This window comes from Periplaneta americana, chromosome 7 (assembly GCF_040183065.1).
Source record: "Periplaneta americana isolate PAMFEO1 chromosome 7, P.americana_PAMFEO1_priV1, whole genome shotgun sequence".
Lineage (NCBI taxonomy): Eukaryota > Metazoa > Arthropoda > Insecta > Blattodea > Blattidae > Periplaneta > Periplaneta americana.
In genome coordinates, this window is record NC_091123.1 from 139,233,956 (window position 1) to 139,261,381 (window position 27,426).

Here is a 27,426-nt window from a genome sequence, read left to right on the forward strand (position 1 = left end):
GCCGTGGCGTCGTGGTCTAAGGCATCCTGCCTAGGACTCGCATTACGGAATGCGTGCAGGTTCGAGTCCTCATGGGGGAAGAAATTTTCTCATGAAATTTCGGCCAGTGTATGGGAACGGTGCCCACCCAGCATCGTAATGCACTTGGGGAGCTACGATAGGTAGTGAAATCCGGTTGCGAATATCAGCTATAACAGGCTGGGGGGGATCATCGTGCTAACCATACGATACCTCCATTCTGGTTGGATGATTGTCCAACTCTGCTTCAGCATGTGGACGTGAGGCTAACAGCTGGCTGGTCAGTCTAGGCCCTTCACGGGCTGTAGCGCCGCGGATTATTATTATACAAACAATTACCGATTATTTGTAATTTTTAAATAAGTATTTATTCAGGTTATTTCAACTCATATTTCCATGTCCAGAATCCCTAGGACAATTTTAAATTACCAATCAAACGGTAAAACATCATGGGTCGTCCTAGAAAGAGATGGAAGGAAATCTTCTTGTAGACTGGTAATGGTTCTTTCAGGACTCAAACATGAAAAGGAAGATGATAATGATTTCCCATTTAAACCATTCAGAATTTCGCTACCTTAGCATTCTTTCCGACACACCAATTTGTTGTGTTTCACAGTTCAAGAAATTAAGTTAAATCCTAGATTATATATACACAGATTGTTCGGCGTTATAGGTTTTGACGGTAACAACTTTTGTCAGGTTTACTAAGCTGCCATCTAGTTGTTAAATAAGGAGTCACATCATAACTCCCATTTGAATTGCATTAGCGACTGTACTGCCATCTCGTGTTCGTTTATGGCAGACGGGTGGTGATCCTGGTGGTTGTTCTCTTCAAAGTGCAACCGATTTTAACATAGGAATGAGCAATCTATATGTGATCTGGGGTTAAATATATGAAATATGATATCATGCCCATGCACAGGGTGTGAAAATGAACTTTTCTGCTATGGTTTGTTGATTCTTGGTTTTTAGTTAATTATTAGTAACTTATTAATTTTAATTTTAGCTAAACATAAAAGATTAAAATACTACCGATATTTATTTAACTCTAGACATTCATCCATTTATCTCGTCAAGAATTTATTACTTTTGAGCACAGATAAGACACTCACCTGTTTTTTGAGCATTTCATACAGTTTGTAGAATTCATTGTACCTCCGGAACACAAACCAGCTGTGGTTATCACTTGTCACCATTACTTTGTACACCTACAACAAATATAAACCAGTTTGCGTCACATTCCCTTTCACGTGTACATATAACTTATCAAAATGAACAGACATTATCATATTTCCTTTCCTTGTTCTCTAAAAATATACTGTCTTTATCACTAAAGAAAATAAGAATTAATCAGCATATAAAGCCCTATGGAATAGGCATTTTTTTAAATTACGATAAAGGGGAAGATGCGGTTAGCTTTCAGAGATGTCAGAATTCACAAGGATGAGGGAAGAAGAGACTATGCTTTCGTCACCACAGGACAGTCTTTTATCACTGGCAGAATTAAGGGCTAAAACATTTACAATCTAAGAAGTTGGTGCATGAGCAACATGAAATAAATAAAATGTCAGAAAGAAAAATGACACATAAAATGTAATATACGGTAGTAGTTTGGTGATGTATGTTGATAAATTGTGTTTAGTGTAATGAAAGCATGTGATGGGTATAGAGGTCAGTAAGTTACAGAATTGAAATGGACGTTGGTAAATTTGAAACACAGTGTCTAGTTAATTAATATAGATATCAGTAGAAGGATATACTAAAGAGGTAAATCTTAGAAAATGATGTGGAAAAGTTCTGAAAGATGTTATTAGTGAATGTAGTTACAATTTTTATGAGTGTTGCTGAGGTTAAGAAATGGATGATCAAATTAAAGTGAACTTGATACTCATGTCAATATTTAGCAAGATTATTATAATGATGTGTATTAGGAAGAAGAGGATCCCAATTAGTAGAACCGTGTGAAGTGTTAAAAAGGAAATGTTAGTACCCACTATAGTGATTTTAAATAGGATAGGCAGTTAAAATTTAAGAATAATATTTTGAAAGAGTAATAATGGTCAATGGAATAAACTGTATGAAAAATAGTAGAGTATTGCATCACAATGACATGAAAAATATCAAATGTAAAACGCTAAAGTAGAATAAGTAAGATGGGATGTAGAAAGACTGTAATTATATGTAAATTTATGTTAATAAGAATAGAATGCAGGAAGGAACGTAAGTAAGGTGTGATATGAATAGATGGTAGGTAGATATTTAAGATCAATAAGGAGAAATTGACTGTTTGGAGTTAAGTTAATAGGTGGAGTAGATGAGTTATTAGTTAAACAGATTGTCGGGATTGCATACTAATTGTAAGTAAACGTAATAGAAAGTTATGGTAAAATCCGAAACAAACAAACAAAAACAAACAAAACAAACAAACAAATAAATAAATAAATAAATTATAGGCTCTTTTGTGGGTGGGGGTGAGGGCAGTGTATTGACTCCCAAAGAATCTTACTCGAAAAAGAATAGGCTATCATGAGGTCACAGATCTCTGACTGAAGAATAAAGTGAGCCCACGAATCTTTCCAACAACCCTAGAACTTGGGTGAATGAGAAAAACTCCCAATTACAAAGAAAAAGAAGTTTTCGGCTGACTTTTATTTATTTATATTTCCAATGGAAGAAATTTACAATTAAATAATTTTCTCCCCAGTTTCTTCACAGTACAATTTCACGAAGTCCTTAGTGTGTTAAGGTTCATGGTTTAGGGCTGGGTAGTGTAGGAGGTACTGACTGTCCAGATTGTTACATAGACACATCTGTTAGCTTGATAAATGCCGATCTTGTCGTAGACAGTGGACTAGGCTGTTATGACCTGACATTAATACGAATTTTTGTTACTACTTTCTTACCTTCTTTGTTTTTGACCTATGTTAATACTTTAATTTTTTCTCTTGTGTTTCAACAGGCTGCTTCAAAATTTTCTCATACATATCTCATTTGGAAAGCTTTTTCACTTTGTAGATCACTCATCTAGTGGCAATGCGAAACGACAGGGAACTTTTCAATTTGCAGATTCAGAATTCACGGCATTTCTTCTGACGGCCTTCACCTGCCTTGTCATCGAACAACAGATGACAGAGTCTTCTCGACTCCACTTGCACTGCGAAATGGCAAAGCCCCTTTCAATGTGCAAGATTACACCTGCCATCCTAACGGCAAACAAACGAGTTTTCTCGACTCCTCCTGTACTGCGAAATGAACAGTTCCTTTCAATGTGCATATTTATACCAGTCATTTCTTCCTCGTCCCGTCCCGTGGTCACTTTGAGCACATTTCCGTCCCCTCACATATGTGGTACCTAAGAGGTTACGTCTATTTTCGGTTTTTCCCCTTCAAAATTTTCTAGAGCTCCTTCAGTGGAGCAGTGTAACCCGGAGTGAGACAAGTGGCCAACAGGCTTGGAGCTCACATATTTAGTTTCTTACAGCCCCGAACCCCTTGCAAGGACGCGTTTTGCATACCTTTTAAATTTCTCCTCCCAATTCTCCTCTTTCAATTCAATTCAATAACATCTGAAATAGCATTTTAATAACATGTGATAATTTGACCAAAAAAAAAAAAAGTCAATTATTTTCGATTGCTTACTTTTGTTTGCAACAATAAATAAAAACCATGCCCTCAAACTTTGATAACTATTCCATCATTTCAATGGTCCACTTCAAAAGGGAAACAACTCAAAATTTAAAGTTTTGAGAAAACTGCATTTTAAAGTTTCATATTGCTGTGAAAAATACAATTAACAATCACTCTAATTTGAAACTTATAATATAACTTATATATAAAACATCATTAACAAAATTTGGAGTAATTTTAACGATCCTTGGATTTTTCACAACAATAAACTTTAAAATGCAATTTTCTCAAAGCTTTGAATTTTGAGTTGTTTCCCTTTTGAACTGGCTCATCGATTTGTTCAATTACATCATGATGTGTTACGAAACGTCTCGCTGTTTTTAAAGCAGTAACATCGTTATTAAAGTGAATAAGATTGTTGGAAGCTGGTTCATCATCTACATCATCGTCATCTTCCTTGCACAACTTCTGCTGAATGCCTTAAAAAATTTCGGAGATTGTCATGGCTTCACTGGTGATGACGTTTGTATCAACCACCACATAGTCATTAAATGATGTCTCACTCATCACAAACAGGAACATCGCACCTTCATGATATTCTTCAATGAACATGTACTGTATTTTCGTGTTCTCACTTTTTCGCAGCAAATTTAATCTCGAGCAAGACAGATTTTAGGATGTATAAATGATGTTTTGTGATCGTGTAAGTATAAAGAACGAATAAAGGTTATACGCATATCCGAAATAAATTAACATGAAAAGGATAGGAATTTTTCCAGGACCTCAGAAAAAACGAATAAGTATGAACAACGCTTAAGTGTTAAATGTATAAAAGAATTTTACTGTATATATTACTTTCTCACTTTCCATAAATTGTAAATGTCAATTGCGTATCAGTCAGCTTATCTATTCACAATTTAATCCTGTATTATCTGATAACTAAATAAAGAACGCCGTTATTGCTTCAGCAACCATATCAAATTTTTTCTCCTCTTTTTCTTGTTCCTCTTATATTAACAAATACGGATATTAACCATTGTCTTTGGTGAAAGGAGTACATACATTACAAAAATATATCTTGGATAACTTTTGTAAAACTATTAGGCATATAATATGACACAAAAAGTTTCTCAACCCATTTTGTAATACGTCATTTCCTCAATTTTGATAAATGTAGTACTATTGCAGCAGAAACTATGCATAGGTTAGGCATATACAGATAGGCAGCAATATGCTTATAGCTAACACAGATAATATGCTGTGAAACAGGAAACTTCAAATGTTATGAATACCGGTACTGAATGAAACAGGAAGGCCTCACCAACCTGCTTGCCTGTGGGCAGAGGTGGATTTTCAGGGAAGGCAAGGAAAACCATGCTTCTCCTCATATTTTATCAGATTACAACATGACGGTATTCATTCCAGCTCAATTAACTTCATAGACAAGAGAGATAGCTGCCCTATAACAAGGGGTACCTGTTTGGTTACAGGTACGAAATTAATTTGTTTATGTACAAAACACATTTCAAGTGACGGAAATTTTTCATTTTTTTATTAATAAATATTACTATTCAATACAAGTAAGTTATGTAAAGCCGACCATATCCAGTTGCAGATGCCTGCTCGGTATAGATGGTACAAGTAATTCGTACTGATAAAATAGATAACTGCTGTAACTTGTACAATGGTAGACTGCATCGACATTGAGCAGAATGCAGTGTCTATGACAGAGCAGATAGGAAAACTACGAGTACAATGACGCACTTCCCTAATAGCCATGACAACAACAGTCAACCAATGAGATAGCTGTCTCACAGAATGTTTAGAACTAAACAGAATCTGCGAGAGGAGACGAATTTGAAGAAAACTTACTCAATTTGGGGCTAGCCACTTATAAGTGTAGTGCTAGTCTCAACTGTATTCGGCTATGTTCGGCTGTATTGATATGAATTGTACAATTTTGTATAGTTTAACAAAAGTATGCTTGTAAATTGAATTAATCTGTTTACTATGTATTGTACATGTTTGTATAGTTTGGCTGATGAATTGTATATGCTTTAAATTGAATAGTAATCTGTATAGGTCAACTGATGAATTGTTTATGCTTGTAATTTGAAGTAATTTGCATGATATGTATTATCGATTTTTGTATATCTCAACTGATTGAATTGTTCATGCTTTTAAATTGAATTAACTTACTTATTATGCATTATATTTTATAGCTCAACTGATGAATAATCGTAATTTTAATAATCTGATTGGCTATGTACTGTATATCTTTAGTAGCTGTACTGTAGCTCAGTCGGCAGACTCGCTGGCCTGCTGAATTGGAGCTGCGCTCGGGCTTGGTTTGGATTCCCCATTTGCTCTGATTGGTTGGTTTCTTCCGAGGTTTTCCCTAGCCATGGAACTGATGCCGGGTGGTCTATGGCGAGTCTTCAGCCTCACTTCACTTCATCCCCGTTTGGTTTGATTACCTGGTTGGGTTTTTGTCCGAGGTTTTCCCCAACCATATTCATTGCTAATGTAAGATTTATGGAATAGATTTGGGATAGATTTTAGGGATTTGACTGGGAAACATTACAACATCCGCCCTACAGCCCAGATCTTTCCCCACGTGATTCCCACATTCTTGGCGACTGAAGAAAGATATTCGTGGACATCGTTTTGCAACAGACGAGGACATGTCCAAATGGATAAGGTTATGGTTCCAAAGACTTCTACACATAGGCTGAGATTAAACGATTTCTTTGTGGGGGGGGGGCTACAATAGGATGATAAAAAAGCTAATTCACAAACATTTGCTCTCAAATATGACTAAACTCGTAAAAACAATACATATAGGCTACATACACAATGAAAAAAATAAACATTCAATAGTCCGTCTGAAACCTATACCTTGCTTGGCGAAGTACAGAAAATGTTAATATTGCCTATTTTGGTTAACAAGATCTTGTTCTATTCTATTAGTCTCTCTTGAGGGTAGGGGCATAGGCTAGAAACTGCTCTCACATGTAGGTCGCTTGGATGTGCCATTTGTGGTACCTGGAATGGGTTGGTGTGCATGCCCGAGATATTATTGATTCCCCTGCGGGCTGCCTCAACATGCCTCTATAACCTACAGAATTCTTTTTACCTTTTTGCATAAGCATCATCACAGTCCCTCAACTCTGGTTCCACGAGCTACTATGAGCCCAGAGGAGAGCCCATAGTACAGAGCACTACCACCAGCAACTAATGACCATATACCATGGGGTCCAAATTCGGTGACAGCCCACAGCTGACCTATATCGGAGCAAACCCGAAATATGGGAAAGAAATAAAAATAATGATGGAAGCGAGGAAGTGTAATTATGATGGCGAAATAAGTCCCAGGTCCAATGCCGAAAGTTATCTGGCACTTCTGCTTCAATTGGTTGAGGGAAAACTCGGAAAAAACCTCAACCAGATATCTTGTTTTAAACAGGATTCGAACTTGGGCTTGCTTGTTTCACAGACATGCTAGCCATTACTCCACTCTGGTGGACTGAACAACATTCTAAGATCCTTTTATGAACTAGAGAGTTGTGCCATCACTGATTCTGTAAAATGCTTCATATTTGCACCACTTCGCCATTTGCTACTATCACTTGTATGGTCACTAGTTACAGATTGAATGTCATCCATCAAACACTATAATAGCAGAGATACCAACACTTATAGGCCTACTATTATCCATAGTAAGAGCAGGTTCTTCATTATTACTAATATTATTTACACTTTGTTCTATACTTTTAAAAAAGGAACCAATATTTCGCGAACTCATTGTCACATGAAGTGAACTGAATGAACTTTCTCTAGAAAATGTTTCATATGTGTCCCAATTCTTTCTTTCTTACCCGTAGGCCTACTATAAAAAGATAAATCACATAATGAATGCCTACATTTAGAAACATAACGTTTACGTAATTGATTCATATATAACCGGTAATTTGCAAATAAACCTATTATAACTCCTCAGAATTATGCTTTCTTCATACCTAATGCTAAAGATAAACAATAGCCTTTAACATTTTGTCCCTCTATGCCTCTTGTATCTCAGCCTATGCTTCTACAAGAAGGGGGACTGACTGTCTTGTCTCGCAGTGAAATAAATAGGAGTATATTAACAGTTAGAGATTACTTTCTAGTAATAAATGTTCAATGACACTTTTTGGTGACTGATCTGTTTTCACTTGACTGTCCTTTATATGGGCCTCTATAAAGTTGGAATAATTTATAATTATAACCGAGTATTAGATTGAAATAATATACTATGACAACATCATGGGTATCGGTAATTCTCCAGAAAAACTAAATTAAAGGAGGCACATCTCCCTTCCCTCTCTACTAATTTAATTACCAACATAACATGTGGGAGGTTCAAGACGAATTACTAGAGAAGTATTCTGTTTCCCTAGTATTGCGTCCTGGACCTCTCACGTGTTATAGATAACAAGTAGAGAGGGGCAGGGAGATGTGTCTCCTTTGTTGTTGTTGTTACTCTAGAGAATTACCAAGATATCTTGCCTAATGACAAAATTATGGCTAATTCTCCAGAAGAACTAAAAAAAGGCTCAACCCTCTTTACTAATTTAATTACCAACATAACATACGGGAGGTCCTGGACGAATTACGACGGAAATGGTTCCTTTCACCAATATTGCGTCCTGGACCTCTCGTTGAATATAATATTTATAAAAAGCGGGGCGGGGGGGGGGGGGGAGATGTGCCTCCTTTGGTGTATTTATTCTGGAGAATTACTAAATCTTATTTAATAGCCCCAGAAATCATGCGTATGCCATTGATGTGAGCTAATTAAAGATTCCAACTGGAAAGAGCGTACAACAAAAACAGAAAGAACACGATAACTGAGAATTACAATGAATGCATTATCTGAATGATGAAAGATAGTTTAGTGTTGATCCGGGAAAAGCTATTAAGGTTAATCTCTGAACAAGAACAGGAAAAAAATTAAAATGTAATGGTGGTGGTAAATTTTCGTACATATACAGGATGCGAATTAACGGGAGGTATGGGGGGATTCCCCCATTGGAAAGTTATCCCCCTCTCATAAATTCATATTATCATCCCTGCCAGGGATAACTTCTATTCCTCTCACAAAATATAATTGTTTTAATACATATATCGTTTATAAAATACAGTATAAAGCAAGCAAAGAAAGTAATATATTGATGTATTATCATCACCGGCAAGCTGACAACAATCAATAACTTAGGAATTACACATCTTATCTTAAGTCTACTCATGGAAATAATTATTATTATAACCAAGATGCAAGACAAGCAACTCAGTGCGACCAAGCATTGAGCCGTATTGAATGAGAATAATAATAATTTTATGCATGGTATTCTCTATGTTAAGAGGGAAGTATTATATGATATTCTTATTGAATTTGGTATTCCCAAGAAACTAGTTCGATTAATTAAAATGTGTCTCAGTGAAACATACAGCAAAGTCCGTATAGGTCAGTTTCTATCTAATGCTTTTCCAATTCACTGTGGGCTAAAGCAGGGAGATGCACTATCACCTTTACTTTTTAACTTCGCTCTAGAATATGCCATTAGGAAAGTTCAGGATAACAGGCAGGGTTTGGAATTGAACGGGTTACATCAGCTTCTTGTCTATGCGGATGACATGAATATGTTAGGAGAAAATACACAAACGATTAGGGAAAACACGGAAATTTTACTTGAAGCAAGTAAAGCGATCGGTTTGGAAGTAAATCCCGAAAAGACAAAGTATATGATTATGTCTCGTGACCAGAATATTGTACGAAATGGAAATATAAAAATTGGAGATTTATCCTTCGAAGAGGTGGAAAAATTCAAATATCTTGGAGCAACAGTAACAAATATAAATGACACTCTGGAGGAAATTAAACGCAGAATAAATATGGGAAATGCGTGTTATTATTCGGTTGAGAAGCTCTTATCATCCAAGCTGCTGTCCAAAAATCTGAAAGTTAGAATTTATAAAACAGTTATATTACCGGTTCTTCTGTATAGCTGTGAAACTTGGACTCTCACTCTGAGAGAGGAAAATAGGTTAAGGGTGTTTGAGAATAAGGTGCTTAGGAAAATATTTGGGACTAAGCGGGATGAAGTTACAGGAGAATGGAGAAAGTTACACAACACAGAACTGCACGCATTGTATTCTTCACCTGACACAATTAGGAACATTAAATCCAGACGTTTGAGATGGGCAGGGCATGTAGCACGTACGGGCGAATCCAGAAATGCATATAGAGTGTTAGTTGGGAGACTGGAGGGAAAAAGACCTTTAGGGAAGCCGAGACGTAGATGGGAGGATAATATTAAAATGGATTTGAGGGAGGTGGGGTATGATGATAGAGACTGGATTAATCTTGCACAGGATAGGGACCGCTGGCGGGCTTATGTGAGGGCGGCAATGAACCTTCGGGTTCCTTAAAAGCCATTTGTATGTATGTATTCTCTATGTAGGATTGATTATATCCCCCTCCCCATTAGAAATCTTAATTCGCACCTTGTACATATATACATACATACTTTTGTATTTGTTTCTGCATATATATCCACCCTCTATTCAAGTCATAGCCTATAACAGGCTAGTTACTTACTGTGAATTTCTTGTGATGCTCCCATGTCTCCGTGTTCTCAACGCTCACTGTCGTCATGACAGATGGGGGATGTTCACCCTTTCCTCCTCCTCGTCCGAACAACAATGGTTCACAGAAGGCTGTCAATGTAGAACACCAATGCTTCATGTCAATGCAGCACATTCTGACACTTATAAGATACAAAATAATAACACGAGTGCTTCAAAGAAACACCGTCCTGTTCACAAAAATCAGCATTGTTTTAAATAAAATTGCACTCCTAGGCACATTTCTCACGGCACTAACCAACACGGAGACAGACATAAAACTATTTAAATTATAAGATATATAAAATCATTTATGCAAAATTCAACAAGCGAAACTTCTATTCAATCGAATTAATTAAATAAACTCCATGAACTGGCATTTCATGTACCAAGTCATCCAACACTCAAAAGTGGGACTTCACTTTGCAACGAGTTAGAAATAGGCTATACATGTTCTATTACTGGACTGTCACCACGTCACATCACTAAACTTCCAAACAAGTATATAGAGCTGATAACACCTACACGGGATCACTTGGGCTTTACGGATTTGGATAACATAAATTTGCAAAAGAGCCGTCTGTTTATAAGTCCAAGGTTACTAACACAAAACCAGTTTTCACTTGGCACGAAAGAGAATAATCAAAATTTGAGTAGTTTTTAAACAATTACTCGCTGCACTGTAATATCCTCTGTAAATGGAAATGTCCGCAAAACAGTGCCTTCACATCACCACAAGGCAAGTCAGCAATATAGCCAAGGCAACTGAAGTGCTTTTAACATTTCTACACTATAACTCTGTCTTTCAGACTGTACGTGACAGGTTCCAATATAGTATCAGTTATCACCTAGCTGCAAATGATAAGTGTGCAACCAATGTCAGGCTCTGGTTGGTTGATGAACCAACAGATAAGATAACAGTGCCAAGCCCATCAAGGATCAGCACATGTCTGTATACCTTATTACAGTATTTCTTAATTTCCAGCTCCTAACAGCCATCCCTTCCCTTCTCTCTACCTGAAGAAAGGGAGATAACAGATAACCAAACTGTGTCATCATCAAAATTTATAGCTTAACAACACATGGGAGACTAACTTTATAAATATAAACTACATACCCGAATGTAACATACCGTATTTAAATATATTACTGGTACTTTATGTGATTCCTACAGTTCAAACTATTATATAATTAAATTATTATTATTTTTATATTACTTATTAAGAAGTTCGTCATGCAAAGTCATGTTCATTGTCACCATACACAATCAATGAAGTGCTAAATAAAATGGACTCTTAACACCTGTACGAGACTGAAAACAAACATGCAAATTACTTAAATAAAGACGTCCGCTCTGTATCTATTTAAAGAACCTTCTAATAAGCTAAGTCGATTTGTTTTTACCTGCTACTTTTTAGAATGGAAACTGTCTGCTAAGGTGCAGAAGGATAAAAAAAAAATAGGTGCAATAACCGAATTACACAGTTAATTCCGAAAGTCATCTCGAAATATGAATTAAGAGGTAATCACAGTTAGAGTTGAGCTTTGAGGCTTTGGACAATAAAGAATATCACTTAGAAACTAGTCAGCCAGGTAATTTCCTCATATTAATATAGTAAAGGAGATATAAAGTGAATCAGTAATTATAGGGTATAAGTGTTAAAAGTGTATACAGAACAATGAAGAACATTTTTAATAGTCATCATCATCATCATCATCATCATCATCATCATCATCATCATCATCATCAATGGCACGACAGCCCTTCATGGACCCTGGCCTTCTTCAGAAGTTTTCGCCATTCCTCCCTATCCAATGCCAAACTTCTCCAATTTCTAACACCCAAAGTCTTGATGTCATCCATCACACAGTCTTCCCATCTCAATCTCGGTCTCCCAACCTTCCTTCTTTCCATCGGAATAAATTTAAAAACTCTCTTCGCAACTCTATCATCTTGCATTCTCACAACATGCCTGGCCCAATCCAATCTTCTTATTTTTATGAATTTAACAATGTCCGGCTCATTATATAATCTGTACAGTTCGAAATTATATCTTCTTCTCCATGTTCCGTTTTCTCTAACTGGTCCAAAGATTTGCCTAAGAATCTTTCTTTCAAATGTACATAATAATGTCGCATCTGACTTCGACAATGGCCAAGTCTCAGATGCGTAAGATAGTGCAGACCTTATAAGAGTTTTATACATAATTTTTGTATTCCTAAATATAATTTGAGATTTCATATGTCTTCTAAGACCATAAAAGCATCTATTGGCAGATAATATTCGTTTTTATATTTCAGAACTAACATTATTTTTGTTATTAATTTTAGAGCCAAGATAGATAAAACTATGGACAATTTCAAATTTAAAAGAGCCTATTTCCAAGTAAGGGGGTCCAGTTATATTAGCTCTCGTGACTGGCATATACTTTGTTTTTTCTTAATTAATTGTAAATGCATCTTTCTTGCTGCCTTTTCCAGATTAATAAAGCCTCTTTTATTGCTGCTTGACTTCTTCCTATAATGTCTAAGTCGTCAGCGTAAGTCAGCACCTGAATCGACTTATGGAAAAATAGTTCCCCTAATATTAATACGTGAATCCCTCATGACTTTCTCCAGTGCTATATTAAAATGGAGACAAGACATTTTTAATAGTATTAACTGTAAATTAATTACAATTTTATTGGGTTGGGACAATTTAAATTTTATTTCCATAGTTTAACAATTTATATTTCGGTTCCTCAGTTTCACTATGTTTTATCAATAGAGGCAGTTTTTGCTATTATACCAGATTTATTAATGAGAATGACAAGAATTTCTGAACCTCAAAACGGGACACTTACTAATACTACTGCTTCACAGGGTGATTCCGGAGGAATAGTAAATATTCATTTTAGGGGGTGGTAGTATGGACTATTCTGAGTAAAAATAAAGCCATTATTATTATTATTATTATTATTATTATTAAAAATGTTAGTATAAATACTGTATATGTCCAATTTTCAATGGATGTGGAAATACACCTGTTTGAATGTTTTACACGCACATCCATACACACAGTAGCCTATATAATATCCAACAAAATTACAAAAAAAACAGAACAGAGTTACATTCATGTTGAATCTTTTGTACACTACTTTTAACACTTGAATATAAATAATTGTCCGCTCTGAGGATAGTGTCGAATAGCACCGAAACAGCTGTAAGCCGCACATGCTTACATAATTAACACGAGTAAGATCGCCATTTAATCAAATATTTAGAGTTACATTATTCATAACTAGACCTCGGATTTTAGGATCTTAAAAATAAACATTTAGACGCCTAAATAGGCTCTAAAATCATCAAAACAGGCACTAAATATAGAGTTTTAGGCACCTAAAATACAATTTCAGGCAGCTAAAAATATAATTTTATATACCCAAGATGTGTTTCTATAGACTCAAACTACAATAACTATAAAAATACAATCAGGTCTAATTAGTGAGTTTTAACCATTACAATATAAAAAGTGGCAAAAACAGTACTTACTTACTGGCTTTTAAGGAACCCAGAGGTTCATTGCCGCCCTCACATAAGCCCGCCATCGGTCCCTATCCTGAGCAAGATTAATCCAGTCTCTACCATCATATCCTACCTCCCTCAAATCCATTTTAATATTATCTACGTCTCGGCCTCCCCAAAGGTCTTTTTCCCTCCGGCCTCCCAACTAACACTCTATATGCATTTCTGGATTCGCCCATACGTGCTACATGTCCTGCCCATCTCAACCGTCTGGATTTTATGGTCCTAATTATATCAGGTGAAGTATACAATGCTTGCAGCTCTGTTTTGTGTAACTTTCTCCATTCTCCTGTAACTTCATCCCTCTTAGCCCCAAATATTTTCTTAAGAACCTTATTCTCAAACACCCTTAATCTCTGTTCCTCTCTAAAAGTGAGAGTCCAAGTTTCACAACCATACAGAACAACCGGTAATATAACTGTTTTATAAATTCTAACTTTCAGATTTTTTGACAGAAGACTAGATGACAAAAGCTTCTCAACCGAATAATAACAGGCATTTCCCATATTTATTCTGCGTTTAATTTCCTCCCGAGTGTCATTTATATTTGTTACTGTTGTTCCAAGATATTTGAATTTTTCCACCTCTTCGAAGGATAAATCTCCAATTTTTATAGTACCGTAAAAAAATTATTATGATCAGAAACTTTATTCTTGTTATGTCTTAAGGTATCAATGATTATTAATAAATTCATCAGCCTCATTGCTTTCTGGCTGCTGATATTACAATTTAATTAATTAATTTTATTTAGGAATGAATTTACAATTAATACATTCATAATTTATCAGTTCATAAGGATTTTCCCTAAATGTTCTGTTTTAAAACTTTGCCTTTTGTTAGACAACAATTTTATAAGGGGGTAAAAGACATTTTCAATGATAACGAATTAATGGGTGCATATTTATATCTAGCAACATTTATCAAACTGATTTCTTTAGGGAGAAGAACATCTCCCCTTTCATTACATTCCTACTGCCTGCTCAACTACTCAACAAAAGCAGTCACTTTCCAGAATTCTCTTTTCATTCCTACAACCAGTGAGGGAAGTGAGACGGTATGCGACGGTAAGGAATGCTGCCACTGGTTTCTATGGCCAGAAAACATACCATTAGTGAAAAATGACATACCGTCACTGAAAAAAATGTGATCTGTAAAATATTGTTTATACATTCTTTCACAGCATAGAGTGCTATCTGTTTGCTTCTCAGATCTAAACCATAGCCTTCTAGAACTGTATTCAATGCGTATTTAGACACATTTATTTGATAAGTCAACCCCTGGAATGCTTAACAACTGTAGCATTTCAAGTATAGAAGGCTGTGATCTGTACCTTGTGGTGGCCATTGTTGCCAATTTAGTGATTATGTCATCAGATCTTATTCTTTTAAAATACTGTATTTGTCAGTGACAAATATCGTTACTTATCTATTATTTAAATAGGGTTACATAAGTACTATTTTAAGTATTCCCACTTTGATGCTTTAACATTATTTTAAACGATAAGTCTCAATGGACTTGCAAAATAATGTAGTAAATATCTAAGTAAATTGAAATTATTTTATTCAGAAACTTAATGTGTTGCGTAAGTTCAAAGACTCGTGTTACTGACTAAATGAAACAATTTATTGTATATATATCATGTACATGTATGTTGTAAAGGGAGGGGAAGGTAGGTCTACGTCTTTCTAAATAGAGGTATGCCAGGGGAAAATCTTGGGTCAGCATACCGCCTCTGGCTTTTTCCCCACTTCCCTCACTGTCTACAACCAAACAATTACAAGATATTTGAACCAAATCCACCCCATGATATCCAACATTTTGTCAGGAAAAAAAAGAGGCATTTAGTCTAAAATCCGAGTTATACTCATAAATCTTAACACAAAACATAACATTACAGCCTACTCATAATCATAACACTCATACTGAGCATGTGTGTGTGTGTGTGTGTGTGTGTGTGTGCGCGCGCGCGCGTATCTATTTGTCTGTGTGTGTGTGTGTGTGTGCGTGCGCGTGTCTATTTGTCTCTGTGCGCGCGTGTGTGTGTGTGTGTGTGTGTGTATGTAAGAAGTTTCTTATTCACTTAAAAAAAAAAGAAGTCAAGGAAACTTTATTTCAAATTATCTATTTATAACAGGACTTCCTACAGTGCTGTAGTTTTCCTCAACCACTACAGTACTGTAGTTTTCCTCAACCAAACAAGTTTTATGTTGTTCATTTAGTTTTTTTTCCTCCATTGTTCCCTACCTAATGTATTTGGATCATGCAGTCCTTTCAGTTCCATATTTCTTCTTACTCTGTCCATCCAATTTTCATTAGGTCTTCCTTTCCTATTTCAAAGTAACTGGTATAATTAACAATGCCTTCAATGTGTCAAAATTCAATTTTGTTTTCTCTGATTTCCGTATTTTGTTCATTCCAGCAAAAGCTCTTTCTACAGGAGCATTGGTTCCAGGTAGATATAAGCTAAATTCTACAATTTTAACATTATTTCAGAATGACAATTGCTACCGGTATTAAGAGAAATGCTGAAACAATCCACAATTTTATCGGTCTCATATGGACTTCTTTCTCCTACTTGCACTAGGAAATTGCTTCACATAAACATAATCACTGAGCATGGCTTTGTCATCATTGTTGGAATCGCCAGAAACGTTTATAATTATCTCTATACACATTTCATGAAAGAATGGCCAGATGACTGAAAAAAGAACTATATATATACCACTGGCCAACAAAGGAAACAGTCGAGAATGTGTCAACAATAGAACAATAGCTCTTATCTCACATGTTAGCAAGATTATGCTTAAAATAATAAACAGGAGACTTGAAAGCTATATGGAAAGAGAATTACCACCAGAACAAGCAGTTTTTAGAAAGGGAAGAGAAACTAGGGACCATATCGCAAACTTAAGATGGATTCTGGAGGAAACAAGGGCATTTCAACAGAGTATATATTTATGTTTTTTTTTTTTTTTTGGATTACTCCAAAGCATATAACTGGTCGATCACAATCTACTGTGGACAACTTTACTGCAGATGGGAATACCAACATATTTAGTGATTTTGATAAAAGCGCTTTATACAAATCAGAAGGCAAGAGATCGACTACAGGAAGGAGAAACAGAATGGTTCCCTGTCAACAAAGAAATCAGGCAAGGGTGCATCCTCTCTCCTAGTTTGTTTAACCTATATACAGAATACGTACAGTAATAAGAGTTTGTGAGCTGGATGACATCAATATAGGCATAAGGACTGATGGTCACAGAATCAATAACATCACATATGCCGACGATACCACACTCACTACAGGAAATAAGGAAGCGCTTGAAAAATTAATTAGAAGAGTGTCAGAGAAGAGCAACAAAGCAGCTACTAATCAAACTAAATGTCAAGAAAACTTCGATCATGACTACAGAACAGGATACATTGATAAAAGTAAATGGTGAAGATTTGACAATGCTGGATAAAATTAATTTTCTGGGCGTGACAATATCAAAAGTAAGTAGTTGCATGGAAGAAATAAAAAAGACGAATAATTCTCTCAAAAGCAGTAATGAAGAAAGGCAGTAAATTTATAAATGATTCAGGAATATTAATTACAACCAAAATGAAGCTAATTCAGGCAATGATCTTTCCAATAGCAAGTTATTGTATGGGTGCGAATGTTGGACATTAAAAATTGCAGACAAGAGAAAAATAGATGCTTTTGAGATGTGGTCATGGAGGAGGATGCTAAAAGTAACATGGGTTGACAGGAGAACAAACGCATCTATTCTGCAGGAAATTAAACTTAGCTGCTCTCTGAAAGCTATAGCCACAAAAAAGCTCAAACTATCATATTTCGGACACATAGTGAGAAGATTGTTAGCGATGGAGAAGGACATCATGTTGAAGGAAAAAGAGAAAGGGGAAGAAGAAGAATGAGATGGCATGATGAAGTCAAGAAAGAACCAACCTCTCATGGACAGAGATAATGAACCTGGCCCGAAATACAACCCAATGGAGGAAGATAATCAAGAACGCGACAACCACAAGAAAAAGACAATTCGAGCTGTAAAGAAAGGCGGCAAGTAACTGTCGTGTATATCCAGTGTGGATTATCAAGGATCGCTTCCAGTCTATGTACTGCTACTACTACTGTGTATTACTATACACATTTCAACATCATTCCATTTTGGGACATTGTTCAACAAGATTCTGTTTCGCATTTTCCAACAAATATGGCATATTAGGCATCCCAACAAGAACTGTCGGGAAACTAGGATGGAATATCTAAAAACAAGACTGTCCTGTTCAAAACAGATCACATTAATGCAATGAAAGAAAACATTTAAATTAATTGTATAAAGACTTCCAGGACCGATGGCGGGCTTTGTGAGGGCGGGAATGAACATGCGGGTTCCTTAAAAGCCATTTGAAGTAAGTAAGTAAATAAGAAAAGACTTCCACTCAGTATATATTTAAACAACCTTCTAATAAGTGAAGGTGGTTTGCTTCTTACCCCTTACTTGTTCTTAAAAGTGTTTTCAGAAAAAATTCTTCACACTGTTTTATCTTAAAATTCACGATTTATATAGCGTTCAGACCAGCCTATTTAATGGAAAAAATTCATACCACACAAGCAAATGAAGAGCCAAATCCTATTTTATTCTTCAATGAAATGACAGAAAACTTACAATTACGACTATTTTTGGTGTGCCAACGCAACTCCACACACTTCAAATTTCACAATGAACAAAATTAGGAAGATATTCAATAACTGATCAGTCAAGGTTCTCTGACGTTTCAAACTAATTTTTGGTTCCAGCTTAAGGGTATTATTGCTGAACATCTGAGAATGGCGTGTCTCCTATATATATGGTGCCCTGTATGTGAGCATGTTGCTAGTGCAGTTGAGAATGGTACCACTTCCTATACATGTCACACCAGCCATATGCCAAACACAATTGTCAGGCTGACTACGGTAAATGTAAAACACTCGCACTTAACGTTCCCATTACTTATTTCACACGCCAAAAACGGTGACCAACAAGCAGGCTGACACGGAAATTAAATATCAAATTATCAACACTCAATTGAAAAAATGAAAACTACCTTCATATACTGCAATATAATCATCATAAATCAAGTTTGATTAAATTACAAAAATATAAAATTCTATGTTTCTATATTTACATTATTACCTTTTCGTTATGTTCCTTAAAATCAATCAGACAGTAGACAGTGTTACAGAACACTTAAAGATGCCCTATCATAACTATATAGTTTTATTCGAAATATTGTTCCAGGTCACTTCTAACATAACGAGAGCTACTTCATTATTAAATAGAGTCAACGAGTCAGAAATTTCTACTTTACAAACTGCGATCAACATTGCATCGTCTCTAATAAAAGTTATTGACAAAACGTCGAAAGAACATTTTTTACATTCTTTCACTTCTGTTAAGGGGAAAAAAATTATTGCGAAGATTCTTCAACCAATATTGGACATCCACAAGTACCAGAACTTCTATGTTATGTGGTTTGCATAGTATAAAGCCTCCACTGAGAATAACATTGGACAAACCCAGACTTACATCCTATTCTTGCGGAAGAATGACAAATATACTAGATCTGCTGCATTTGTCCGTACAACAACACACACTAGAATGTTTATATCAAGTTAAGGATTGTAAAAACTACTCGAATTTACGATAGCCTTAGTCAAACTCATTTGAGGACAGAGGACTGTAATAAATCTGTAGGCTATATATTTATACATATTTCAATAAATGATATTCTCATAAATAACAATGAACCTTCTTGACGTATTCACTTGATTTCATGCACAGGTGATATAAGGAAAAGTAAAATATAAACTTCTTATGGTGATTGTGATGATGATGATGATGATGATGATGATGATGATTAGACCACGGAACTTATGCACTAAAAATCCTGAAAATAAACCTGCAACTATGCAGTAAAACTATTGAAATATGCGCTAAAAACTAAAATATACCAGTATGTAATAGGAAAAAATACACCTTAACTGTTGAAGTATATTTGATTTAATAATATGTATAATAATATTACCTCTGATTGACGTTCTGGCTGATATGTAGGCCTATATCTATTACAGGCAGTAGCCTACATCTCACTTGACGATATTTGTCAGAGGAAGAACAAATTGTTTGTATGCATCTGAAGTCTGATTAGTGGAATATGTAGCTAATCGGCGATGTATTTATTGGAGGGGGAAAGGAACTGGCCACCCTACCCCATTATCTCCTGGTCTAATAGCCTCATGAGTGATGCCTTATTGGTGTTACTTATGAGGTTCAAACCTGTCTTCGGACTGTTGACTAAACAACAACAATATAATATATAGTGAAAATAAGTTAAAGTAATAATAATTTCCATCAAGCCATCATTATTTTTATTAAATCTATATTTTCTATAAATGTATTAATTACTTATTTTACATACATATTTCAATTGGTACATCTCGAACTTTTCAACTTAAAGAAAATTCTTTGCTTTTCACGTAACTTTTATGGCAGTAAACAACCACCGATTTCTCCAGGTTCTCTACTGTGAAACTTCTCTTATTTGTTTGTCTGAATTAGTGTAATGCCGAGAACGATCTCTCGACATCACATGATGTGGCTGGTGCATAACTGTAAGCAGAAATGTTCCGAAGTTCAGTGACTGTTCCGCATTTTCCACTGAGAATGTCAGCAATTTGGAGCATTTTCTTAGAGCCAGGATTATTATTTAACACACGCTTAAATTTTGCAGACTGCTTTATCTTGTGATCCAGGAACTGCTTTCAGTGAGCCGTTCACCTTTCGCAGCAGTTTCATGACATCAACAATACCGGTATGTGACTTTATTGTCGCAGGTGTCTAAAAATACATTCGTTTTTGGTTCGACGGAAGCAGAGTAAAGTCTGTATGACATCCAAGCGACACGTATTTCGCTCTGGCTCCTGAAACTTTACGTACACTTACATGACTAGAATGTGCCTAATGTTAACGTGGAAAACGACCCAACTCATACGCTATGGAGAAGTAATTCAGTGTCTTCGCAACTATTTCACGTCCCCAACAGTAATTAACTAAATTATTGCTTTTATTTCTCGCATAATTTTTGTAATTTCTTGGAAATTATTCTCATTTTTAAAAGAGTGAAATATGCATTTATGCAAAATAAAGTTGGTTTCATTCGAACGTAAAAACCATGATCGGCAAAGATCCACTTTTACTTTTTCAATATGCTAAATCAATAAAAACGTGCAATTGTATGAAATTCTGCTGTGTAATGGTGGTTGTTGTTATTATTATTATTATTATTATTATTATTATTATTATTATGTTTCTCAATACTGCATGCATTAAAGTAGTTTGGCGGTCACAATAGAGAAATGATTACAACAAAGAATTCTGTACTTTTTAGTCAAAACATAGGAATTTTTTGTTATACAAAAGGTCCAATTATTTTTGTACTTTTCGTATAATGTAATTTTTGACAGGAAATTTCTTGGACAATGTAAGTTTTCTTCAAAGCAATTCGCTATGGCAGAAATTGCTAGTAGAATACGTTTATTTCTTCTTGATTCCTGATTATCTTAATGTTATAGCCTATACTTTAGGTTCTGATGTGTGTGTGTTTTTTTTAACGCGTTCTTTTCATGTTAAGCTAGTTGTGTTAGGAGAAGTTGTGTTTTGGTCTTTTTATTCGCCTCACATGGAAACTGTCAATGATGTCATGTCGAAATTCTCTCCTCAAACTGCATACACAGGTCTTAAAAAAAAAAAAAAAACTGGCTGCCCATACCAATAGTTGTACGATATGAACACGCTTCGCCAGCTGAGTCAGCACTATCTATGAAGGTTACACAATTCAACGATAGTCTTCTATTCATACTTTAATTTCGCAACCTTACAGGTAGTATGAACAGCTAATTTTTATAATTGTCTATTTGCTATGGAGACCTAACAATTTACGCAAGTTGAAGGATGATTTCAGCTCATTAAGTTTTCTTGTAAAGAGCTAGCTTATATGCCCTAATATAAAATACTATGTTCATTTTCCAGAACGTGGATGATGATGATGATGATGATGATGATGATACATTTATTATTATTATTATTATTATTATTATTATTATTATTATTATTATTGCTAAGCTAAGGCTATTTACTATAAACTTGTGAATATAAGACGAGTGCTTTCGTAAAGATGAGGATTTTCCTTGGACCAATAACACAAGTGGAGTAAAATTAGTATTTTACTGTGAGCCAAATTTGTAGTAAAACGGTTTAAATATACATTACCGTGGATTAGTACAGCTGTTCCATTATTATTATTATTAATAGTATTATTATTATTATTATTATTATTATTATTATTATTATTATTATTATTATTATTATTATTATGGAGATCCACTCCACCATCGATTTTCGATGTTTTTTTTAACCCCTCATTTTTACTCCCTCCCCTTTTCTAAATAACTTAGAAAAAAAAAGTAGCGACATATTGATGTGTTTTTCGGATTGATGCCTAAGTCGAAATTTAGGTTAGGTTAGGTTAGGTTAAGTCAGGTTAGGTCATCTCACTACTTTTTTTTCTAAGTTCTTTTGAAAATGGGGATAAAAATTGTGGGCTTTCAGAAAAAAATTCGAAAACTGATGGTGGAGTCGATCTCCACAATTATTATTATTATTATTATTATTATTATTCATGTTACAAATAGTGTAATTTGTTCACTGTACATTGTTATAAGATCTGCTCTAGATTACAACCAGCTCCCCAAGGGCACATCTGAAGAATGTGACCTTCTTCCAAAATACCATCCGAAAGATATCAGTTTTTATAAACAAGTGCAATGTTTCATATCTCCCAGATTTTTATCTATTCCAATAGTTTTGGCTCACCTCAATTGCCGAGGGTCTCATATTTTAATTTTTTTTCTATTTTCTAGATGCAAAGTTCCATATATTCGGATGGTAGCTATAAAAATATTAATCAAATGGCAAGATTGCTGATCTAAATGACGGATTACAGTTTAACTCGGGGGTGTACTGGTGAGGGGGGGACCTAGTGACGCTGCAGCCCTCTCTCTCAAAATATAGGGAAGTTTGGGAAACTTGAAATTACGCTAAAGTAGTTTGGCATCCTTCCACATTCTTCTGGAAGCTCATCAATATGTAACTTTTGTAATAGTCAATATTCTTTATATTTAAAAATAATAAAATTATACCTTCTGAAACAAATTATCACACATGTACTTTATATTGGAGATAGCCTTCCTTTCACGAAAAAAAAAAAATACTGGGAAACCCCTTTATATTACTGTTGCCATTAACATTATCTGTAGAAACAAAATTATGGAATTTACTTTTAAAATTACTAAAATGTAAAATGCAAACCAACTAACAGTTATTCCTCGAAAATATGACCCAGTATGGTTTAATTTGTATAATATACTGTTTACCGAATTATTATGACTTGAATATAATTTATTTTGTATAAAACAGTTCAATTATTGAAACATCCTGTGGTCATGTAAATGCGTGAAAAGATTGCTATAGTTGGAACAGCTTTGGAATGCCAGAGTAAAGTTGCAGGTTCTCGAAAAGGCACGTAATGTACCCTAGTAGGTAGGCCTATTAAAATTTAAAAATTGAGGAGCTCTTTCACGCATATTAATCAATAGTAGGGGAGACTGTTGTACCTTTAGCATAGTGTACCTTTGAACATTTTTTGTTTTTTAATTTTTGCTGCTACCTAGAGGACTCAAACTGAAGTAGATTGTAGAGAAAGCCGCTAAGTAGCTCTGGTCGTAGTTTCAGTTTGATTTATTGCAAAGTGTGAGTTTCGTAGACAAAAGAAGTTTTTTTAGTAGCAAAAGTAAACATTTCGTTCATTGATATACGTTTTCTAATACAAAACCAGATTGCATTTGTTAATATCTTTCAAGTACGGTGTGTTCCCTATCATCTGGTGAGTAATAACATATTTTAATTTCCATGATTTATTTGACTCTCTAGTTTTCGGAGCCATATTTGTTTAAACGTGCACCCTCTTGTACCTTTGAACACAAAACATCTTGTACCATGGAACATGTTCCAAATTACACGATACTATCGGTTTTTGTTTTTCTTTTATTTTAAGGTCATGCCACGAAGTAAGTCTGGAATTAAACAGGTCCCCAATTGATTTGGATGCCTTGAAGAAAGCTGTTGAAGCAGTTATTGCTTCTCCAGGAAATAAAATCTAGATCAGAGAAGCCTGCTCTGGTTTACGATTGCAAATACATTTTAAATATGATTGTCAGTTTTTACAGCTATATTCCCCCCTATATTCCATGTGTTCCAACTTCCAAGGTACATGATCCTGTTGTACCTCTGAACACATTACATATCTCTTCATTTTATTTTTTCCATCCTTAATAGATCTGTAAAGCAGGAAAATACATACAGGAAGTTGTAAAGGAATCTTCAATAATTATTTCAAGCATTTTTTCATTTAAAAAATTTCATTTCCCAAAATTAAAAAAAAAAATAAAATGTGAAAAGTGTTTAAAGGTAAAACAGTCTCCCCTACAGAATATAACTAATTCGGAACAAAATATGTAGATGGATTACAAAAAAATGTGTTACGAAAGACACAATGAGGAAAAGAAAGCCAATTCATAAAATCTGACTTTTATTTAACTTTTTTGTGTAAAATTTAGTAGGCCTACTGCAACAAACATTTAACAGGCAATATACACAGTGAAAAATATAAGGGCTGAGCCTGAAGTTCAAAATGCATGATGATTTCGGGCATCTGCATTTGTAATGTTCGGAGGCATTATGAAACTTAATCCGCCAACTGTCAGGTTGAACATGAAACATGGAACTCGATTTCTTCGTTATAGTTCTTTCAATCCAATGACATGTAAGTTCCATTTCATAATACATAACAAAAATATAATTCCATGCAATTACCTTTAACTCAATGACGTAGGTCTATAAATCTGTTTGGTAACGAATAAGTAAGCACCGCTGTTTTTCAAAATAACTTGTTTTGCTGATCAAACAAACAAGCACTTGACAAGTATGATGCGTCATGATTTCATGAAAGTTAACTACTTCTCCAATTGACATTAAAAACATGAATAGGAAAATAAAGCGAACTCTACGCAATGTTACATGACCTGTCATAATAATCATATCAAGAATTTAAGATGACAAATTGTGTAATTATGCTAAATTGGTCCTAAGATTCACATATGTGAGAATTTATGTCAAACTGTCATACATAAGTTTTCTTTATATAAAGAAAATACAAACGCCATAATTATGAAATTCTAAAACAAAATACAATGCCAATTACATTGAATTTAAACTATCGAAATCTTGAGAGACACAATGACCTCATTGTACTTATTTCAGATCGTAACAAATCACGCTCAAGCCCTACATTTCTACGAATACAGTTTGACAGTTATTAATTTCCTTGTAAATAATAACAATATGATAACTATCGTACGTGTATTTAATCAATCATACCTTTTGCTGACACGAAATCTAGCTTCCATTACGTTATCACATCACCGAACGATATCAAAGTTGACAAGAAAAACTATCTACAGCCATGATTGAAAACAGTAACACATGACGACATGACCAACTCGGAATAGCTTGATCTCTTCACGCTGTTGCGGAAAGAAACCCATTGAACTCTTGTCACGGCCGTGGCTCTGTCGGTTTAACAGAACGAATTGTAAGCGACCGTAACCAACATGAATAATATTGTGCCGGTGCGATTCGCGAGAGGGGGCATATTTATTCAGAAAATATTTAGCACGAAGTATCGAAAACGAGTAATTCCTTATAAAATACGAATTGGTTTAATGGACAATAAAGCATATGGGTAAGAATGTGTAACTTCTGTGTTTTTGGCTTCAGTTTTATATTCGGAGGGATAAACAGACTTACAATGAATGATATAATAATACGGCTTTTGGCGAAACGAGTGTTGAGTGACTTCCGCCGAATTTGGAATAGACACCGACCGACTGCCAACATAGAAAACAAAAAATCACTACATGTTCAAGAGCGCTACACTCAATATAAATTGTCATAAATCTCTGTAAAAAAAATAAGCGGTTGTTCACTCGTTAGAGGTATGGACATGGACAGGAAGCATCCCTTAAGGGTATATGTACGTGACGACCATTATCGGAAAATGCAGGCTCTAAATTTCTAAAATTTTATAAGAAAATGAACTCACAATAGGACAAAAATTACAAAGTACTACAACAAGACTTATTAGAACTTTATCTGATAAACGTATAAAAAAAAGTTACTAATAATATTTTTCAAATCAGTTTTATCAAAGTATGAAAAAAAAATCTGCAGTTACATCATTTGGTACCCATAACATTGTTATGGTCTCTCTGACATCTTTAATACTTTTCCTGCATGTAATAAACACTTATTTCTGAAAAGTAGACTACTCTCAAACATGTAGAGTTGTTTACTTCAATACAATTAATTTTTTATTTGTCGTATATAAAATATATTACATTTACATAATGTTTTGTAACCTAATTTTTCTATTTTAAATGAAATGGGTATTATTGTAGTCTCCCTTTTGCATTAATGCATGTTAAATCAGTGTACAAAATTTCAGAATTCTATCTCTAATGGCTGTGCAGTTATGAAAATATATGTATGGAAATTTTCAAATTTTGGAAAATTTAATTTAAAGTAAAAAGTGAATTCTAAAAAAATATTATTGGTAACTTTTTATACTTTTATCAGATATTTAAGTTTTAATAAGTTTTGTTGTGGTACCTTGTAATTTTTGTCCATTTGTGAGTTCATTTCCTTATAACATTTTAGAAATTTAGAGACTGCATTTTCTGATAATGTTTGTGGTTGTTCACGTACATATACCCTTAAGCACAACAGCACTGAGGCGAAAATAGGTTTTTTGTATACCCGTGATGTAATGAGTTGCATGCTGACTGTGCTGCTCAGCTAAGCCAGCCTCACCGTCCACCTCACTACGCAATCTTCTCCAGCCTTCTAAAGCTTACAGTATACCATACTTCTTATCGTTATCTACCGCACCTCACAGATCTACATTAGACGTCATACAGTACACATCAGTGAGGCAACAATTATCCAACCATCCATATCCCATCCCAAAGCTTCTTTATAAGGCAAGAGTACTAAGTGTTTACCGCTGTCGAATAACGGTTAGCATGTTTGACCGTGAAGCGAGTGGTCCGTGTTCAAATCCTAGTTGGGACAAGTTACCTGGTTGAGGTTTTTCCCGAAGTTTACCTCTCTCAAACAAATGAAGCAGAATTGGACCACGCACTCATTTCGTCTTCATAAATTAACTACATCTATCATCTTTCAATAGTTTCAGGTCGACCAAAGATGCAGCAGATGCCATCTGTCCGAGGGAACTGCATGAGTCCCAGGGGGACGGAGAAACTTTCATAGCGGAATGCATCGGACTTGGGTGCTGTGTAGCTGAATTGACAGATGACACCAAATAATG

At 34.9% G+C, this 27,426-nt stretch overlaps 1 protein-coding gene across 5 annotated transcripts in view; it reads right to left on the reverse strand.

Moving 5' to 3' along the window:
- Positions 1-26,930, reverse strand: part of LOC138703484 (serine/threonine-protein kinase Sgk3-like) — a 58,278-nt gene extending 31,348 nt beyond the window's left edge. The window contains exons 1-3 of one of the 5 annotated variants that reach the window (XM_069831381.1): positions 26,856-26,930; positions 10,286-10,404; positions 1,131-1,226 (exon numbers count right to left, since the gene is read on the reverse strand). In XM_069831381.1, the coding sequence (XP_069687482.1) occupies positions 1,131-1,226; positions 10,286-10,342 (153 nt within the window). In that variant the 5' untranslated portion in view covers positions 10,343-10,404; positions 26,856-26,930. Of the gene's footprint in view, positions 1-1,130; positions 1,227-10,285; positions 11,194-16,119; positions 16,188-25,418; positions 25,576-26,855 lie in introns of those variants that run through there. The other 4 variants (XM_069831380.1, XM_069831377.1, XM_069831382.1 and 1 more) reach the window with 4 other exon arrangements.
- Between the last annotated feature and the right edge of the window lie 496 nt (positions 26,931-27,426).